Below are 21,631 nucleotides of genomic sequence, written 5' to 3' on the forward strand. Positions count from 1 at the left end.
ACCTCAATCCAGATTGTATGTTACATTTCCATATTTATTAAAACTTTTATAAAATCACAAAATATACAACACCAATCCAGATTGTATGTTACATTTCCATATTTATTAAAACTTTTATAACATCACAAAATACACAACGCCAATCCAGATTGTATGTTTCATTTCCATATTTAGTAAAACTTTTATAACATCACAAAATATACAACCTCAATCCAGTTTGTATGTTACATTTCCATATTTAGTAAAACTTTTATAACATCACAAAATATACAACCTCAATCCAGATTGTATGTTTCATTTCCATATTTAGTTAAACTTTTATAACATCACAAAATAAACAACGCCAATCCAGATTGTATGTTACATTTCCATATTTAGTAAAACTTTTATAACATCACAAAATATACAACCTCAATCCAGATTGTATGTTACATTTCCATATTTAGTTAAACTTTTATAACATCACAAAATAAACAACCCCAATCCAGATTGTATGTTACATTTCCATATTTAGTTAAACTTTTATAACATCACAAAATAAACAACGCCAATCCAGATTGTATGTTACATTTCCATTTTTAGTAAAACTTTTATAACATCACAAAATACACAATCCCAATCCAGATTGTACATTACATTTCCATATTTAGTAAAACTTTTATAAGATCACAAAATATACAATGCCAATCCAGATTGTACGTTACATTTCCATATTTAGTAAAACTTTTATAAAATCACAAAATATTCAACGCCAATCCAGATTGTATGTCACATTTCCATATTTAGTTAAACTTTTATAACATCACAAAATATACAACCTCAATCCAGATTGTATGTTACATTTCCATATTTAGTTAAACTTTTATAACATCACAAAATATACAACCTCAATCCAGATTGTATGTTACATTTCCATATTTAGTAAAACTTTAATAACATCACAACACGTACCACACTCCAGGCTTGTTGACACCCCAGGCTGTACACGTTACATCTTCACGTTGTGTGGTGAGCGCCGTGTCCTGGCCATGGCAGGAACCATCTGACAATCCCACACCACCCAATGGGGGTGAGTCAGCTGTGGGTAAATCACCTGGGGGGGTGAGTCACCTGGGAGGGGGGTGAGTCAGCTGTGGGGGGTGAGTCAGCTGGGGGGGGTGAGTCAGCTGGGGGGGGTGAGTGAGCTGGGGGGAGGTGAGTCACCTGTAGGTAAATCACCTGGCGTGGTTGAGTCAGCTGTGGGGGTGAGTCAGCTGGGGGGGGTGAGTCACCTGGGGGTTGAGTCAGCTGGGGGAGGGTGAGTCAGCTGGGGGGGTGAGTCAGCTGGGGGGGTGAGTCAGCTGTAGGTAAATCACCTGGCGTGGTTGAGTCAGCTGGGGGCGTGAGTCAGCTGTGGGGGGTGAGTCAGCTGTGGGGGGTGAGTCAGCTGGGGGGGGTGAGTCAGCTGTGGGGGGTGGATCACCCAGTGGTACTGGATCTGGGGGTTCATCATCCAGGGGTGACTCAGCTGCTGAGCCAGCTGTGGGCGGCTCACAAGCTGGGGGTGACTGACAGGAGCCTGGTGATACACCGCCTGGGAGCGACTCCCCCAGGGGGGGAGATTGACCCCAGGTTGAGTCAGGTCGCGTTGACTCCTCACCGAGCGGTGAGTCAGCTGGAAGGGGAGTGGGGACAGAGGGGGCAGAGAGAGAAGATGAACATCAGGTAGGTCACCACCACACTCACCACCACACTCACCACCACACTCACCACCACCACACTCACCACCACCACACTCACCACCACCACACTCACCACCACCACCACACTCACCACCTGCTTCTGCTGTTGGCGCTCTCCTTCTTGTCCTCCCACGGTGGTGGTGGCCCCCAACCCCCCCACCTCCTCCAGCTCCTCCTCCTTCACCTCCTCCTTCATCTCCTCCTTCACCTCCTCCTTCATCTCCTCCAGCTCCTTCACCTCCTCCTCCTCCTCTTCCAGCTTCTTCACCTCCTCCTTCACCTCCTCCTTCATCTTCTCCAGCTCCTTCACCTCCTCCTCCAGCTGCTTTACCTCCTCCAGCTCCTCCACCTCTTCCACCCCCTCCTCCTCCACCTCCTCCTTCACCTCCTCCTTCATCTCCTCCTTCACCTCCTCCTTCATCTCCTCCAGCTCCTTCACCTCCTCCTCCTCCAGCTGCTTCACCTCCTCCAGCTCCTCCACCTCCTCCACCCCCTCCTCCTCCACCTCCTCCTTCACCTCCTCCTTCATCTCCTCCTTCACCTCCTCCTTCATCTCCTCCAGCTCCTTCACCTCCTCCTCCTCTTCCAGCTCCTTCTTCTTCACCTCCTTCTTCATCTTCTCCAGCTCCTTCACCTTCTCCTTCACCTCCTCCTCCTCCAGCTGCTTCACCTCCTCCAGATCTTTCACCTCCTCCCACGTCTCCCCCCTGCACCTGCTGGTGTCTCTGTAGCACGTCACCGATCGTGGCACCACCATAGACACCAAATAGCCACCACCAGAGACACCTCCGCTATAGCTACCACCATGGACACCACCATAGACACCTCCGCTATAGCTACCACCATAGCCACCACCAGAGACACCTCCGCTATAGCTACCACCATAGACACCACCAGAGACACCTCCGCTATAGCTACCACCATAGCCACCACCATAGCCACCTCCGCTATAGCCACCACCAGAGACACCTCCGCTATAGCTACCACCATAGCCACCACCATAGACACCTCCGCTATAGCAACCACCACCACTGCCATCATAGCGCCACCAGGCCCCCTCTCTGGCAAGTGCACACCACCCTCCCCAACCAGCCCACATCCACGCCCAAGCTTCTTCACCTCCTCCAGATCCTTCACCTCCTCCTTCACCTCCTCCAGATCCTTCACCTCCTTCCACGTATCCGCTCTGCACCTGCTGGGGTCTCTGTAGCACGTCACAGATCGTGGCACCACCACCACCACCACCACCTCCACCACCACCATAGACACCTCCACTATAGCCACCTCCACCACCACCTCCACCACCATAACCACCACCATAGCCACCACCACCACCACTGCCATCATAGTGCCACCAGGCCCCCTCTCTGGTAAGTCCACACCACCCTCCCGAACCAGCCCACATCCTCGCCCAAGCTTCTTCACCACCTCCACCACCTCCACCACCTCCTCCACCACCTCCACCACCTCCACCACCTCCTCCTCCTCCCCTTCCTCTCTGATGGTCGCCACCTCCGGCCCTCCTCATCTCCTCCTCCATCCTCGTGGTCCGAGGGGCACCTGGGAGCGAGACAGAGAGATACAGACTTCAAACATTCAGTAGCAGCAGCAGAAGGTATCGCCAGGGTCGGGATCGAACCCACGGACCTCTGTAGACCAGGCGAGGGAGTTAACATCTCCTAGCCAACCGCGTGGCGAGGATCTCTCACATTGCTACATTTTAAGTTGTCGTGACGTAAAAGGTAAAAAAACAACGAGCCTACCTTTTTCCTACCTTTTACCTTACCACAATACAATCACTCTACCTACCTTTTACCCTTCAGCAGGTAAGGTTAAAGGTTAAAAACAACGAGCCTACCTTTACCCGACCTTTTACGCTTACCCCATACAAATTACCCCATTACAGGGTAGTAATTACTGGGGTACTACTACACATGCAGGTACACGCTAGGTAGAGTGCTTTATTCATATAGAATACTCTCAATGATACTTGAATTTGGAGCTTTCGTGACTGCAGGAATTATATTTAGTGTGCTCCCACGTTTCTCTCTCGCTGTATCCCCTGTTGTATCTGTGTCTGTACATATATCTGCGGTTACGTGTCTCCTCGCTCTCGTAAATTTAGCTCTTCTGTACCTGATGATGATTGCTTGTGTTGCAATTGAAACGTCATACACTATTATCTTATTTTATTATTTCTACGTGACTTTACCGGAAAAACTAAAGAATACTTTCAATGATTCCAATTGTACACGCTTTCTTTTAACTCACTCTGTCTGTCGTTGTATCTTCAAATTTTGTAACTCAATTTTAACCCACTTCCCAATGTGGTATCGACTGCAAACTCGGTATACTTATGTCATACTGATGACAATACCATATTCTATCATTAAAAATAAAATAAAAATGTATCTTAAACATTATTTTGTACATGTTATGTTTCGGCTTGCGTCTAATTGCCCACGGCCCCTTACGTCGTGGCGAGCTCGGGCCCACTGCCCGGAGTCGTGGTGGAGTTTTCATAGTTAGTTCATAGTTGCATTTAGTTTGGTATAGCCCTGTGAGCCATTCGGCTCTTGAATCGGGTGCAACCGCAACAAACACAAAAAAACATGAACAAGAAAACATCTTAAAGTGACTTTGTGTGACTGTGCAAACAGAAAATCCAGGGAAAAAAAAACATCAAAAATATTCCTGAAATTGCACCGAACACCAACGCTGTGTGCAAAAAATCCCAGTGGGATGCAAGTCAAACAACAACAACCACAAGACAACTAAGATTAAGGCCATCAGTCTAACTCCGTACTACAATAAACAAAAACATGGCCAAAACAAAAAAAAACTTTTCGAAATCACCAAAATAAAGCCATAAATGCAATGTAACAGTGATCATAGGGACTGTGACCGAATTTTTTACAATAAACTACGTAAATAAATTATAACACCAAAATCTAGAGCCATATGTTAGGCCACTGAATAGCAGTGGCAGCTAGGGGTGTACAACTCCTCTAGAGCAGTTTTGAGTGAAGATCTCATAGGTAGTTCTGACATTACTACTCGCACATTTCATTAAAGCGTGTTTTTAATAAAACATTTTTTTAAATATTACTTATTAAATGTAGGCCACGGACAGGGCCACGGAGCTTTGTGGCGGTAAACCAGGCACCGTATTTATAATACTTCACCTTTACCTTTACACTTTTACCCGGTGACAAAGGTAAATTACCTCACCTTGCCCAAGCCAAGTCGCCAGGTTCGTAGCGCAACGCAGCGCTCACCACTACACCCACCGCTCCCCAAACAAAACAATGGATAATCGATTCGTGGAATCGATGATAGTTTCATATAATCGATTCCACCACCCCCGTTTGTTGAACGGTGGAAGAATCGATTTATGTTTAATAGGAATCGAGCATCGATTACTAGTACGTGCTGGTGGACAGTACGTGCACCTAGCCTGGCACCTACAGTTGGACGTTCGGCCGAGAGCTTCCGACCCCCACACTTTACCCCCCCGCCCCCCTAACCAACACCACCGCCTGGCCCATCGTGGACTCTACAGAAATGCCTCTAGCAGCCCTTAACGTGAGCTAGACCTCGCGGGGCGAGTAACAAGCAGCAGCAGCAGCCCGGTACCTGCGTGTGGCGTCGAGAGAGACAAAGGCGGCCGGGCGGGAGTTGTCATTGTGAGTCCCCTTCCTGGTGGTGTCAACAGCTGGGCCATCTTGCTCAGAGCCACTTGCCACGTGCTCTACGGCCACTCCCCCCTCCACTCTAAGCCTCTCCCCCTCCACTCTAAGCCACTCCCCCCTCCACTCTAAGCCACTCCCCCCTCCACTCTAAGCCACTCCCCCCCGGGGGTGTCACTTGCCCACGTGCTCTACGCCACTCCCCCCTCCACTCTAAGCCACTCCCCCCTCCACTCTAAGCCACTCCCCCTCCCGGGGGTGGGGGGAGGGTCGAAATCCCCGGGCGCTGATTGGCCGAAGCAGCAATATTAAAAATGAAAGCAAAATCCCTAATGAAACGCAGCTGTCGTGAATGTTAATACACGGCAGACTGCATTTTGATCTGATTCTGGAGACTGCAGTACGTTCATTGCCTGGGCTACAGCCCTAAGAAGACACAGACACGTGCCTGCTAGCCTTCACGGCCTCAGCAAGGTGCTGTCTGACATGGCGTTCAGGGTCTGTTTACCAATCCCCTTGTCACTGTTAACTCTGCACCGTCGCAGATTGAGATCCTTGGTGGAATTCTGGAATTGCAATCAGTTCAGTTTATTTTGGTATAGCCCTGTGAGCCATTCGGCTCTTGAATCGGGTGCAACCACAACAAATACAAAAAACAAAAACATGAACAAGAAAAACATCTTAAAGTGACTTTGTGTTGACTGTGTAAAAACAGAAAATCCATGGGAAAAAAAAAACAGCAAAAATATTCCTGGAAAAAGCACCGTACACCAATGCTGTGTGCAAAAATCCCAGTGGGATGCAAGTCAAACAACAACAAGAACAACCACAAGACAATTGATATTTTTTTTGTTATTTTATTTTCACCTACGTGACTTTACCCAATAGAACCAAAGAGTATGGATCCTAGCAGTCACGAAAGCTTTAAATCTAGAAAAGACAACTTAGATTGAGGTCATCAGTCTAACTCCATACTACAATAAACAAAAACATGGTCAAACCAAAAAACTTTTCGAAATCACCAAAATAAAGCCATAAATGCAACGTATCAGTGATCATAGGGACTGTGACCTAATTTTTAACAATAAACAACATAAACAACATGTAACACCAAATCCTAGAGCCATAGCTGGCTACATGAGTTACTCCACAAACAACAGGAGCATCGGTCGGAGTATCACATTTCTCAATGCACCTTTAAGATCGGCACGCTAAATCAAAACGCAGATAATAATTTGCGGCCGTTCATCCGGAGCGATACATTTTATTTTTCGATTTAAAGCTTTCGTGACTGCAAGGATTCATCTTCTTTGGTTCTTTCGGTAAAGTCACCACAACGTAGAATGAGAATAAAATAATAAATTGATAAAATAAAATAACACAATAAAATCCTCACGACGTTTCGGCCACAACACAAGCGGCCTTCATCAGGTGAAGGGACGAGACTGTCTGGAGGACAGCGCTGGAGTGAACAAAGCCACGCTCAGATGAAGCGACTCTAAGGCGCTTTGTTTCTTCTCACACAGCTTAAAGGTCGCGATCTGAGCGTGGCTTTTTCACTCCAGCGCTGTCCTCCAGACAGTCTCGTCTAGAGCAGTATCCACGGGTCCATCACCACAGTGAATGAATCAAGAGATCGCGTGTGGTGGAGTAAACCGCGTGGTACTGCCACCGCCTCCAAGACATCTGACCAACGTGGAAGAGGCAGCTTGGGAATCCCCTTTAGAGGGGGTCTACAGAGCTCCACCCTCCATACTCTTTGGTTCTATTCGGTAAAGTCACGTAAAAGACAACAAAAAATAAAATAACAAAAAATCACGACGTTTCGGCCACAACACAAGTGGCCTTCATCAGGTGAAGGGGACCGTGCTGTCACGAGGACAGCGTTGGAGTGAAAACAGCCAAGCCCAGGACGCGTCCTTTAAGCTGTGTGGGAGGAAGCAAAACGCTTTGACAAAGGAATTAGCGTAGAATTGAGCACGATGTACGTAGGAGGTGCATGGGCCATGATGGACCAGGGGCGGGTGGGGAGCACGACGGACCAGCAGTAGCACGAGGGGTTGCACCCTCCTCCTCGAGTGAACCCACTGACACTGCGCTAAGGCGGGTGTGCCATCAACGTCAAGTGCCGAGAAAGCAGCGAGCTAGGCGTCGTCACTAAACTGTATTACACCTTATATATGCGTAGCGATGTATGACGTCACTGCCGTGTCGGGTCCGGTGCGCGCGTGACGTCACTGCCGTGTCGGGTCCAGTACACGCGTGACGTCACTGCTGTGTTGTGTCTGTACACACATGACGTCACTGCTATGTTGGGTCTGTTACGCGTGACGTCACTATGTTGTGTCTGTTACGCGTGACGTCACTGCCTGTTCCGTGTGGAGGCTGTTGACAGTTAGGGGCCGTCCGTAAATGACGCACCTAGGGGGGGGGGGTCAGACATTTGTGACGATGTGTGACAAGGGGGGGGGGGTGGGGGGTTTGAGAAATGTGACGTCACATCAAATTGTGCAACTTTAAATAGACAACACGTTCTACTTAATTAAATAGACTTTTTAATGTTTTCTACCTACAACATCAGAGTGCAGCGCCACATTAACTACGCACTACAATGACAACAATAGTTTAAAGCGATTTGAATCATGTTTTATATTTTTTTGGGGGGGGGGGGGCAGAGCTTTGTCCTGGGCTCCCCACGTGATCTCCTCACGCCCACGTGTGCACTGGCCCCTGCCGTCAGCGGCCCTGACACCGTCACAAACCCGCGTTATTACACTACACTATACACTGCAGTACACACTATAGTACACACTACACTATAGTATACACTACACTATAGTATACACTATAGTATACAGTACACACTACACTATAGTATACACTACACTATAGTATACACTATAGTATACACTATAGTATACAGTACACACTACACTATACACTGCAGTACACACTATAGTACACACTACACTACAGTACACACTACACTATAGTATACACTACACTATAGTATACACTATAGTACACACTACACTACAGTACACACTATACTATAGTATACAGTATACACTACACTATAGTATACAGTACACACTATAGTATACACTACACCAGGGGTCGGGAACCTTTTTGACTAAGAGAGCCATGAAAGCAAAAAATTTGGAAATTTATTTCAGTGAGAGCCATATAATATATTTTAAAAGTGAATTCAACTAAATGTCAGTATAATAAGCCTCTGAATTTATTCTTTTAAATAATGTTGTTATAACACTCACCATTAATGCGACTTCTGGTGCTGCATGGATTTGCTGATGTCTTTGTAGTCGGGTTGGTACTTTGTAGTCGGGTTGGTACTTGGTGAGGTTAAGCTTCATGCAAGCGTTGAGGCTTTCATCCGTTAAACGTGATCGTAGGTTGGACTTGATGTTTTTAAGATGTGAGAATGACTGCTCACATGCATACGTAGATCCAAACATGGTCAATACAGCAATACTCACACGCTGCAGTGTGTGGTATGTGACAGGAAGCGCGTTCCAAGTTTTGAGAATCAGCTGGTCTTCGGGTTGGAGTTTTTTCATTTCTGTCCACATGTGCTTGCTCGCCAACTCCGCTTTCTGTCGTGTGATTCTTTCCAAATCTTCATTCAGTGACTTGAACTTATTCACCCACATGTCTGAGGCCTTCAGGTCAGCCACTTCTGCTTCAAAATCTCTGACGGAGACACCAGGGATGTAATTCAGGTCGGCTGTGTTCAGTGAACACTCGTTTGGATGGGTGATGAACTTAAAAAGACGAGTGTGCTCACGAAATTCTCCAAAGCGTGCTTTGAAGGACTGTAGGAGACTGGATGTGCAGTCAGCTAGCTGGTGGAGATCAAGGTTTTGAATGGGCTCACTTGCTGTGCATGCATCTTTAAATTGGCTCAGTTTTTCAAAATGTAGTAAACGACCTGTTTCAAGATCCGTGATGAAAAGCTCCAGCTTGTTTTCAAAAGCAAATACAGCTTGTTGAAGGGATAACACTGTATTTCCAATGCCTTGCATTTTCACGTTGAGCTGGTTCAGATGTTCAGTCAGATCTACGAGATAGTAAAACTTGAGGAGCCACTCGGTGTCGGCTAGCTCAGGATGCCCGACGCCTTTCATTTCAAGGAAAGTCCGGATTTCGTTCAGGCAAGCCGCAAAACGGCTAAGCACCTTCCCTCTTGACAACCAACGCACATTGCTGTGCAAAAGCAGACCAGGATAGTTATTTACAACTTCATCCAGCAGTGTTTTAAACTGGCGATCATTTAAGGCTCGGGCAACAATAAAGTTGATCACACGAATGACCAGCGACATCACTTCGCCAAACTGCCTGTCACACATCTGAGCACAAAGTGCCTCCTGGTGTATAATGCAATGGAAACTTAGGATGGGTCTATTTTCATGTTCACGGAGAAGCGCCACAAATCCTTTGTTTTTCCCCACCATACACGGAGCACCATCAGTACACACTGAGAGAAGTTTATCCATAGGTAGACTTTTTTCTTGAGCAAACTCCATGAAAGACTTGAATAAATCCTCACCTCTTGTGGACCCTTTTAATGGCAGAACAGCAAGACTTTCTTCGCGCAGTGTGTCACCAACAGCATATCTTGCAATCACGCTGAACTGCGACAAATGGCTCACGTCTGTTGACTCATCCAAAGCCAGAGAAAAGAACGGCGCTGCATTTATGTCCTTCACTTGCGTTTCCGCCACTTTGTTTGCCATCACGATGGTACGATCATGAACAGTTCTTGCCGACAGAGGCATGTCTTGTATCCGTTTGATTATCTTGTCTTTGTTCGGAAGATCATCAAAAAGTTCATTGGCTACATCCAGCATGAACGTTTTAGCATACTCGCCATCTGTGAATGGTTTTCCGTTCCTCACTATTGCTAAAGAACCAGCAAAGCTAGCCGAATTATAGTCACCTTGCCGGGTCCATACGCGGAGTTGCTGCTGGCTAGCTTGCACCCTGCTCAGAAGCTCTTGGCACGCTTTCTTTCTGCTGTCTCCCGCAGGGTATTTTGATGCAAAGGTAGCGTGGCGCGTGCCGAAGTGCCGCTTTACATTCGACCGTTTCAACGATGTAATTTTGTCATTGCAAATTAGACACACCGCAGAACCCGCTCTCTCCACAAAGGCGAATTCTTCGGTCCATTCGTCCTGAAATGTACGATACTCGTCGTCTTTTTTTCTTTTCGCCATCTTCTTCGTCGAAGGGTTAGCTTTGAGCTAATGACCGAGCAGACGCAGTCTCAGACTGATTCAAAAGGGGGCGTTTACCTGTTTTACCCAGCAACGGCAAACGTAGGCCAGTATCATCCAATTAAAATAATGGACAATTGCTCCTGCAGCCCTGAACAGGACATGCGCAGTGAAAAATCGATGGATGGATTAAAACAAGTGAGAATATTTTGTTTTATCTGCGAGCCATATGCAATCATCAAAAGAGCCACATCTGGCTCGCGAGCCATAGGTTCCCGACCCCTGCACTACACTATAGTACACACTATACTATAGTATACAGTATACACTACACTATAGTATACAGTACACACTATAGTATACACTAAACTATAGTATACACTACACTATAGTATACAGTACACACTACACTATAGTACACACTACAGTATAGTATATAGTACACACTGCACTGTAGTATACACTACACTATAGTATACACTATAGTATACAGTACACACTACACTATAGTATACAGTACACACTACACTATAGTATACAGTACACACTACAGTACACTATAGTTTACAGTACACACTACACTATAGTACACACTACAGTATAGTATATAGTACACACTACACTGTAGTATACAGTACACTATAGTATACACTACACTATAGTATACACTATAGTATACAGCACACACTACACTATAGTATACAGTACACACTACACTATCGTACACACTACACTATAGTATATAGTACACAATACACTGTAGTATACAGTACACACTACACTATAGTACACACTACACTATAGTACACACTACACTACAGTATACAGTACACTACACTATAGTACACACTACAGTACACACTACACTATAGTACACACCACACTACAGTACACACTACACTACAGTACACTATAGTACACACGACACTATAGAACACACTACACTATAGTATACACTATAGTATACAGTACACACTACACTATAGTACACACTATAGTACACAGTACACACTACACTATAGTATGCAGTACACACTACACTATAGTACACACTACACTATAGCATATAGTACACACTACACTGTAGTATACAGTACACACTACACTACATTACACACTACACTATAGTATATAGTACACACTACACTGTAGTATACAGTAGACTACACTATAGTACACACTACACTATAGTACACGCTACACTATAGTACACACTACACTATAGTACACACTACATTACACACTACACTATAGTACACACCACACTACAGTACACACTACACTATAGTACACACTACACTGTAGTATATAGTACACTACACTACAGTACACACTACACTATAGTACACACTACACTATAGTACACACTACACTGTAGTACACACTATACTATAGTACACACTACACTATAGTACACACTACACTGTAGTACACACTACACTATAGTGCACACCACACTATAGTACACACTACACTACAGTATACAGTACACTACACTATAGTACACACTACAGTACACACTACACTATAGTACACACCACACTACAGTACACACTACACTACAGTACACTATAGTACACACGACACTATAGAACACACTACACTATAGTATACACTATAGTATACAGTACACACTACACTATAGTACACACTATAGTACACAGTACACACTACACTATAGTATGCAGTACACACTACACTATAGTACACACTACACTATAGCATATAGTACACACTACACTGTAGTATACAGTACACACTACACTACATTACACACTACACTATAGTATATAGTACACACTACACTGTAGTATACAGTAGACTACACTATAGTACACACTACACTATAGTACACGCTACACTATAGTACACACTACACTATAGTACACACTACATTACACACTACACTATAGTACACACCACACTACAGTACACACTACACTATAGTACACACTACACTGTAGTATATAGTACACTACACTACAGTACACACTACACTATAGTACACACTACACTATAGTACACACTACACTGTAGTACACACTACACTATAGTACACACTACACTATAGTACACACTACACTGTAGTACACACTACACTATAGTGCACACCACACTACAGTACACACTACATTACAGTACACACCACACTACAGTACACTATAGTACACACGACACTATAGTACACACTACACTATAGTATACAGTACACACTACACTATAGTACACACTACAGTATAGTATATAGTACACACTACACTGTAGTATACAGTACACTACACTATAGTATACACTATAGTATACAGTACACACTACACTATAGTACACACTACACTATAGTATATAGTACACACTACACTATAGTACACACTACACTATAGTATATAGTGCACACTACACTGAAGTATACAGTACACTATAGTATACACTACACTATAGTACACACTATAGTATACACTACACTATAGTACACACTACACTATACACAACACTATAGTATACACTACACTATAGTACACACTACAGTACACTATAGTACACACGACACTATAGAACACACTAAACTATAGTATACACTATGGTATACAGTACACACTACACTATAGTACACACTATAGTACATAGTACACACTACACTATAGTATGCAGTACACACTACACTATAGTACACACTACACTATAGCATATAGTACACACTACACTGTAGTATACAGTACACTACACTACAGTACACACTACACTATAGTATATAGTACACACTACACTGTAGTATACAGTAGACTACACTATAGTACACACTACACTATAGTACACGCTACACTATAGTACAAACCACACTACAGTACACACTACACTATAGTACACACTACACTGTAGTATATAGTACACTACACTATAGTACACACTATACTGTAGTATATAGTACACTACACTACAGTACACACTACACTATAGTACACACTACACTATAGTACACACCACACTACAGTACACACTACACTATAGTACACACTATACTGTAGTATATAGTACACTACACTACAGTACACACTACACTATAGTACACACTACACTATAGTACACACTACACTGTAGTACACACTACACTATAGTGCACACCACACTACAGTACACACTACATTACAGTACACTATAGTACACACGACACTATAGTACACACTACACTATAGTATACAGTACACACTACACTATAGTACACACTACAGTATAGTATATAGTACACACTACACTGTAGTATACAGTACACTACACTATAGTATACACTATAGTATACAGTACACACTACACTATAGTACACACTACACTATAGTATATAGTACACACTACACTATAGTACACACTACACTATAGTATATAGTGCACACTTCACTGAAGTATACAGTACACTATAGTATACACTACACTATAGTACACACTATAGTATACACTACACTATAGTACACACTACACTATACACTACACTATAGTATACACTACACTATAGTACACACTACACTATAGTATATAGTACACACTACACTATAGTATACACTACACTATAGTACACACTATAGTATACACTACACTATAGTACACACTACACTATACACTACACTATAGTACACACTACACTACAGTACACACTACACTATAGTATACACTACACTATAGTATACACTATAGTACACACTACACTACAGTACACACTATAGTATACAGTATACACTACACTATAGTATACACTACACTATACACTACACTACAGTAAACACTACACTACTGTAGCGACTCACTCCGAGATGGGGTTCTTAAGACACCGCCTTCATTTCTACACGTAAGGGAACCCCAGACGCCCTGCGCGCTGACTGCAAGTCAGCCGCACGTCCATCGCGTGGAGGTACTGCCTCGCTAGCGCAGTCGGCAGGCTGCCTGGCCAGCCAGCTAGCGACGTCGCCTAAAGGTGGTCGAGACCTGGGACGTGCGGTCACGGGAGGCAGGGGAGGCAGAGCCTTTACCTGTCATGCCACAATGAAAATAAGCTGTTACTAAAAGTAAAAAAAAATCTGATCAAATAAAGATTACGTTTTTCCCACTGATCTGTGTTATGCCATTTCTGTATGACTCCACGATCATTTTTTACAGTTAAAATCGCCAAATTTGCGGAGCTCCGCTGCAAATACAGGAAGGGGTGAGAGGTGAGGCAGCGACGAGCTCAGCCTCCCCTCTGATTGCGCAACCCCTCAATAACTGGATGGAGCGCGGGCAATAAGCGCGTGCCTGTTACTGTCTCAATATGTCACTAATGTAATGTTTGTAGACCCCTTCATTTCATGTCCTCGCCTTCCATAGTCCAGGTAACTTACTTCACGTATGTGTATAAAGATATTTAGACTCGCTGGTCTCATCGTGAAACTGCAATGAAAAAGCATCGGGGGAGGCAGCTATCACATCTGCCTCACTGAGGGGGACGTGTCTAACACGCCTCCTCAGTGAGGCCACGCCCCCTCTCAGTGAGGCCACGCCCCTCTCAGTGTGTGAATCTGGCTCTGACACTGGCCAGTGCCTGCCTAGCCATTGACCTCACCGCACGTCACTGGTCGAGACGAAGGGCGACACTGCCAGCAACGGCCCCGGGCCCCTCTCATATCCTGGCAAGGGCGGGGCGAGGTCACGCCCTAGCCACGCCCTACATAGCCACGCCCTACCTAGTCATGCACTACCTAGCCGTGCCCTACATAGCCGCGCCCTACATAGCCGCGCCCTACCTAGTCACGCCATACCTAGCCACGCCCAACATAGCCACGCCATACCTAGCCACGCCCTACCTAGTCGCGCCCTACCTAGTCACGCCCTACCTAGCCACGCCCTACCTAGCCACGCCCTACGTAGCCACGCCCTACCTAGCCACGCCCTACCTAGCCACGCCCTACATAGCCACGCCCTACCTAGTCACGCCCTACCTAGCCACGCCCTACATAGCCACGCCCTACCTAGTCACGCCCTACCTAGCCACGCCCTACCTAGTCACGCCCTACCTAGTCACGCCCTACCTAGCCACGCCCAACCTAACCACGCCCTACCTAGCCACGCCCTACCTAGCCACGCCCTACCTAGCCACGCCCTACATAGCCACGCCCCCCCCCTTCTAGAAGCGACTTGCGGGTTCTCGGCTTCCAGATGGACCCCTGTCCTGGGCTCCCCACGTGATCTCCTCACGCCGACGTGTGCACTGCCCCCTGCCGTCAGTGCCCCTTACACCGTCACAAACCCGCGTTATTACACTACACTATACACTGCAGTACATACTATAGTACACACTACACTACAGTACACACTATAGTATACAGTACACACTACACTATAGTATACAGTACACACCACACTACAGTACACACTACACTATAGTACACACTATAGTATACAGTACACACTACACTATAGTATACAGTACACACTACACTATAGTACACACTACACTATAGTATATAGTACACACTACACTGTAGTATACAGTACACACTACACTATAGTACACACCACACTACAGTACACTATAGTACACACGACACTATAATACACACTACACTATAGTACACCCTACACTATAGTATACACTAGAGTCTACACTATAGTACACGCTACACGTATAGTTCCAACGTGCACACACACACTGCAGTGTAGTGAAATATGCCGTGCGCACAGTTGGCCGAGGGGCAAGTCGATGCGCAGTGTGCAACACGTGAGGGTCGTTGATGTGGGTGGTGGTGATGATGGTTCATGTGGGTGGTGGTGGTGATGGTTGATGTGGGTGGTGGTGATGATGGTTGATGTGGGTGGTGGTGATGATGGTTGATGTGGGTGGTGGTGATGATGGTTGATGTGGGTGGTGGTGATGATGGTTGATGTGGGTTGTGGTGATGATGGTTGATGTGGGTGGTGGTGGTGATGATGGTTGATGTGGGTGGTGGTGATGATGGTTGATGTGGGTGGTGGTGATGATGGTTGATGTGGGTGGTGGTGATGATGGTTGATGTGGGTGGTGGTGATGATGGTTCATGTGGGTGGTGGTGGTAATGATGGTTGATGTGGGTGGTGGTGATGATGGTTGATGTGGGTGGTGGTGATGATGGTTGATGTGGGTGGTGGTGATGATGGTTGATGTGGGTGGTGGTGATGATGGTTGATGTGGGTGGTGGTGATGATGGTTGATGTGAGTGGTGGTGATGATGGTTGATGTGGGTGGTGGTGATGATGGTTGATGTGGGTGGTGGTGATGGTGGTTGATGTGGGTGGTTGTGATGATGGTTGATGTGGGTGGTGATGATGATGGTTGATGTGAGTGGTGGTGATGATGGTTGATGTGGGTGGTGGTGATGATGGTTGATGTGGGTGGTGATGATGTGGGTGGTGGTGATGTGGGTGGTGGTGATGATGGTTGATGTGGGTGGTGGTGGTGATGATGGTTGTGGTGGTGGTGATGTGGGCGGTGGTGGTGGTGATGGTTCATGTGGGTGGTGGTGATGATGATGGTTGATGTGGGTGGTGGTGGTGATGGTCGATGTGGGTGTATAGATGTTGTGTGTGTAGTGTATAGTGTAGTGTATGTGTTGATAGCTATGTATATAGATGTGTGTAGTTTATAGTGTAGCGTATAGTGTAGTGTATGTGTTGATAGCTACACTACACTATAGTACACACTACACTAGAGTACACACTACACTATAGTACACACTACACTATAGTACACACTACAGTACACACTACACTATAGTACACACTACACTGTAGTATACAGTACACTACACTATAGTACACACTACACTATAGTACACACTACACTATAGTACACACCACACTATAGTACACACTACACTATAGTACACACTACACTGTAGTATACAGCAGACTATACTATAGTACACACTACACTATAGTACACACCACACTACAGTACACACTACACTATAGTACACACTACACTGTAGTATACAGTACACTACACTGCACACTACACTATAGTACACACTACACTACAGTATACAGTACACTATAGTACACACTACACTGTAGTACACACTACACTATAGTACACACTACACTGTAGTACACACCACACTACAGTACACACTACAGTACACACTACACTACAGTACACTATAGTACACACGACACTATAGTACGCACTACACTGCAGTATACAGTACACACTACACTACAGTACACACCACACTACAGTACACTATAGTACACACGACACTATAGTACACACTACACTATAGTACACCCTACACTATAGTATACACTAGAGTCTACACTATAGTACGCGCTACACGTATAGTTCCAACGTGCGCACACACACACACTGTAGTGTAGTGAAATACGCCGTGCGTACAGTTGACCGAGGGGCAAGTCGATGCGCAGTGTGCAACACGTGAGGGTCGTTGATGTGGGTGGTGGTGATGATGGTTGATGTGGGTGGTGGTGATGATGGTTAATGTGGGTGGTGGTGATGATGGTTGATGTGGGTGGTGGTGATGATGGTTGATGTGGGTGGTGGTGATGATGGTTAATGTGGGTGGTGATGATGATGGTTGATGTGGGTGGTGGTGATGATGGTTGATGTGGGTGGTGGTGATGATGGTTGATGTGGGTGGTGGTGATGGTGTGATTGATGTGGGTGGTTGTGATGTGGGTGGTGGTGATGATGGTTGATGTGGGTCGTGGTGATGGTGGTTGATGTGGGTGGTGGTGATGATGGTTGATGTGGGTGGTGGTGATGATGGTTGATGTGGGTGGTGGTGATGATGGTTGATGTGGGTCGTGGTGATGGTGTGGTTGATGTGGGTGGTTGTGATGTGGGTTGTGGTGATGATGGTTGATGTGGGTGGTTGTGATGTGGGTTGTGGTGATGTGGGTGGTGGTGATGATGGTTGATGTGGGTGGTTGTGATGTGGGTGGTGGTGATGATGGTTGATGTGGGTCGTGGTGATGATGGTTGATGTGGGTGGTTGTGATGTGGGTTGTGGTGATGTGGGTGGTGGTGATGATGGTTGATGTGGGTGGTTGTGATGTGGGTGGTGGTGATGATGGTTGATGTGGGTCGTGGTGTTGATGGTTGATGTGGGTGGTTGTGATGTGGGTGGTGGTGATGGTGTGGTTGATGTGGGTGGTGGTGATGATGGTTGATGTGGGTGGTGGTGGTGATGGTTGATGTGGGTGGTGGTGATGTGGGTGGTGGTGGTGATGGTTGATGTGGATGATGATGGTTGATGTGGGTGGTGGTGATGTTGGTGGTGGTGGTGATGGTTGATGTGGGTGGTGGTGGTGATGGTTCATGTGGGTGGTGATGATGATGGTTGATGTGGGTCGTGGTGATGATGGTTGATGTGGGTGGTTGTGATGTGGGTGGTGGTGATGGTGTGGTTGATGTGGGTGGTGGTGGTGATGATGGTTGATGTGGGTGGTGGTGGTGATGGTTGATGTGGGTGGTGGTGATGTGGGTGGTGGTGGTGATGATTGATGTGGGTGGTGGTGATGTTGGTGGTGGTGGTGGTGATGGTTGATGTGGGTGGTGGTGGTGATGGTTCATGTGGGTGGTGATGATGATGGTTGATGTGGGGGTTGGTGGTGATGGTTGATGTGGGTGTATAGATGTTGTGTGTGTAGTGTATAGTGTAGTGTATGTGTTGATAGCTATGTATATAGATGTTGTGTGTGTAGTGTATAGTGTAGTGTATGTGTTGATAGCTATGTATATAGATGAGTGTAGTTTATTATGTAGTGTATAGTGTAGTGTATGTGTTGATAGCTATGTATATATGGTGTGTATAGTTTATAGTGTAGTGTATGTGTTGATAGCTATGTATATAGATGTTGTGTGTAGTTTATAGTGTAGTGTATAATGTAGTGTATGTGTTGATAGCTATGTATATAGATGTTCTGTGTAGTTTATAGTGTAGTGTATAATGTAGTGTATGTGTTGATAGCTAAATAGAAGCATTGTTTCACTCTGTCCCATGTGTGTGTCTCTCTCTGTGTCTCTGTGCTGGCTCTCTCTGCTTGAATGTCAGTATATGTGTCTGTGATCTGTACTCTATCACTTTTAACCTATAATTTAGCAATCTTTGAAATAACTTAATCAGCCAGACCATGCGTTAATTGTGTTTTGACCGACCCTCTGTGCTGCATTATATTGTTTCCAAAATTTTACTAAATCTTGTTTCAATTTGATGTGCTTCTCCATCTCTCTGTGTTTCCTCTCTCCCTTAAATTTAGCTCTTCTATACCTAATGATGATTGCTTGCTTTGCAATCGAAACGTCGTATGCTATCATGTAATTTTATTTCATTATTATTTCTTATTTCTACGTGACTTTACCGAAAAAAAAAAAGAGTATTTTCAACCGCAAGTTCAAAAGTTCAAGTTTCAACCGCAAGTCCAAAATTTCAAGTTTCAACCGCAAGTCCAAAAGTTCAAGTTTCAACCGCAAGTTCAAAAAATGCAAGTTTCAACCGCAAGTTCAAAAGTTCAAGTTTCAACCGCAAGTTCAACAGTTCAAGTTTCAACCGCAAGTCCAAAAGTTCAAGTTTCAACCTCAAGTTCAAAAAGTTCAAGTTTTAACCACAAGTTCAAAAGTTCAAGTTTCAACCGCAAGTTCAAAAGTTAAAGTTTCAACCGCAAGTCCAAAATTTCAAGTTTCAACCTCAAGTTCAAAAAGTTCAAGTTTCAACCGCAAGTTCAAAAGTTCAAGTTTTAACCGCAAGTTCAAAAGTTCAAGTTTCAACCGCAAGTTCAAAAGTTCAAGTTTCAACCGCAAGTTCAAATTTCAAGTTTCAACCGCAAGTCCAAAAGTTCAAGTTTCAACCGCAAGTTCAAAAGTTCAAGTTTCAACCGCAAGTCCAAAAGTTCAAGTTTCAACCGCAAGTCCAAAAGTTCAAGTTTCAACCGCAAGTTCAAAAAATGCAAGTTTCAACCGCAAGTTCAAAAGTTCAAGTTTCAACCGCAAGTTCAACAGTTCAAGTTTCAACCGCAAGTCCAAAAGTTCAAGTTTCAACCTCAAGTTCAAAAAGTTCAAGTTTTAACCGCAAGTTCAAAAAATGCAAGTTTCAACCGCAAGTTCAAAAGTTCAAGTTTCAACCGCAAGTTCAACAGTTCAAGTTTCAACCGCAAGTCCAAAAGTTCAAGTTTCAACCTCAAGTTCAAAAAGTTCAAGTTTTAACCACAAGTTCAAAAGTTCAAGTTTCAACCGCAAGTTCAAAAGTTAAAGTTTCAACCGCAAGTCCAAAATTTCAAGTTTCAACCTCAAGTTCAAAAAGTTCAAGTTTCAACCGCAAGTTCAAAAGTTCAAGTTTTAACCGCAAGTTCAAAAGTTCAAGTTTCAACCGCAAGTTCAAAAGTTCAAGTTTCAACCGCAAGTTCAAATTTCAAGTTTCAACCGCAAGTCCAAAAGTTCAAGTTTCAACCGCAAGTTCAAAAGTTCAAGTTTCAACCGCAAGTCCAAAAGTTCAAGTTTCAACCGCAAGTTCAAAAGTTCAAGTTTCAACCGCAAGTTCAAAAGTTCAAGTTTCAACCGCAAGTTCAAAAGTTCAAGTTTCAACCGCAAGTTCAAAAGTACAAGTTTCAACCGCAAGTTCAAAAGTTCAAGTTTCAACCGCAATTTGAAAGGCACCACGGGCGTGAGGTGGCGGCTCTCCCTGCTGGTGGAGTTGGCATGGTGGGCAGCTCTGCCAGTCGCCCCCCCACCCACCCAGTCAGTTGACCTCCCCACCACAATCCGAATTGTCTTGCGACCTCCTGCCGCGTGAGCTTCTGCCATTCCACTTTGGCTCCTCGCTCGTTCGTTCCGCCACAGGTTGCCATTGCGACGTCGCTCCGTGACATTGCCACTAGGCGGGGCTTCCCATGAAAGTGATAAAACTGTCTCATCTACCGGCGGCGGGCGCTTATAGACAATACGACTTTTTTTTTGAAACACGACAAAACAATT

General features: G+C 44.9%; 1 protein-coding gene across 1 annotated transcript in view; it reads left to right on the forward strand.

Moving 5' to 3' along the window:
- The window catches only part of LOC142908622 (uncharacterized), a 77,723-nt gene extending 56,173 nt beyond the window's left edge, over window positions 1-21,550 (forward strand). Inside the window, exon 15 of the mRNA XM_076059390.1 lies at window positions 21,497-21,550. Coding sequence (XP_075915505.1) covers window positions 21,497-21,550 — 54 coding nt within the window. The remainder of the gene's footprint in view (window positions 1-21,496) is intronic.
- The last annotated feature ends 81 nt before the right edge of the window (window positions 21,551-21,631 follow it).

Source organism: Petromyzon marinus, unplaced genomic scaffold, assembly GCF_048934315.1.
Source record: "Petromyzon marinus isolate PM22_M1 ecotype Great Lakes invasive population unplaced genomic scaffold, UKy_Petmar_22M1.pri1.0 PM_G_Scaffold_10, whole genome shotgun sequence".
NCBI lineage: Eukaryota > Metazoa > Chordata > Hyperoartia > Petromyzontiformes > Petromyzontidae > Petromyzon > Petromyzon marinus.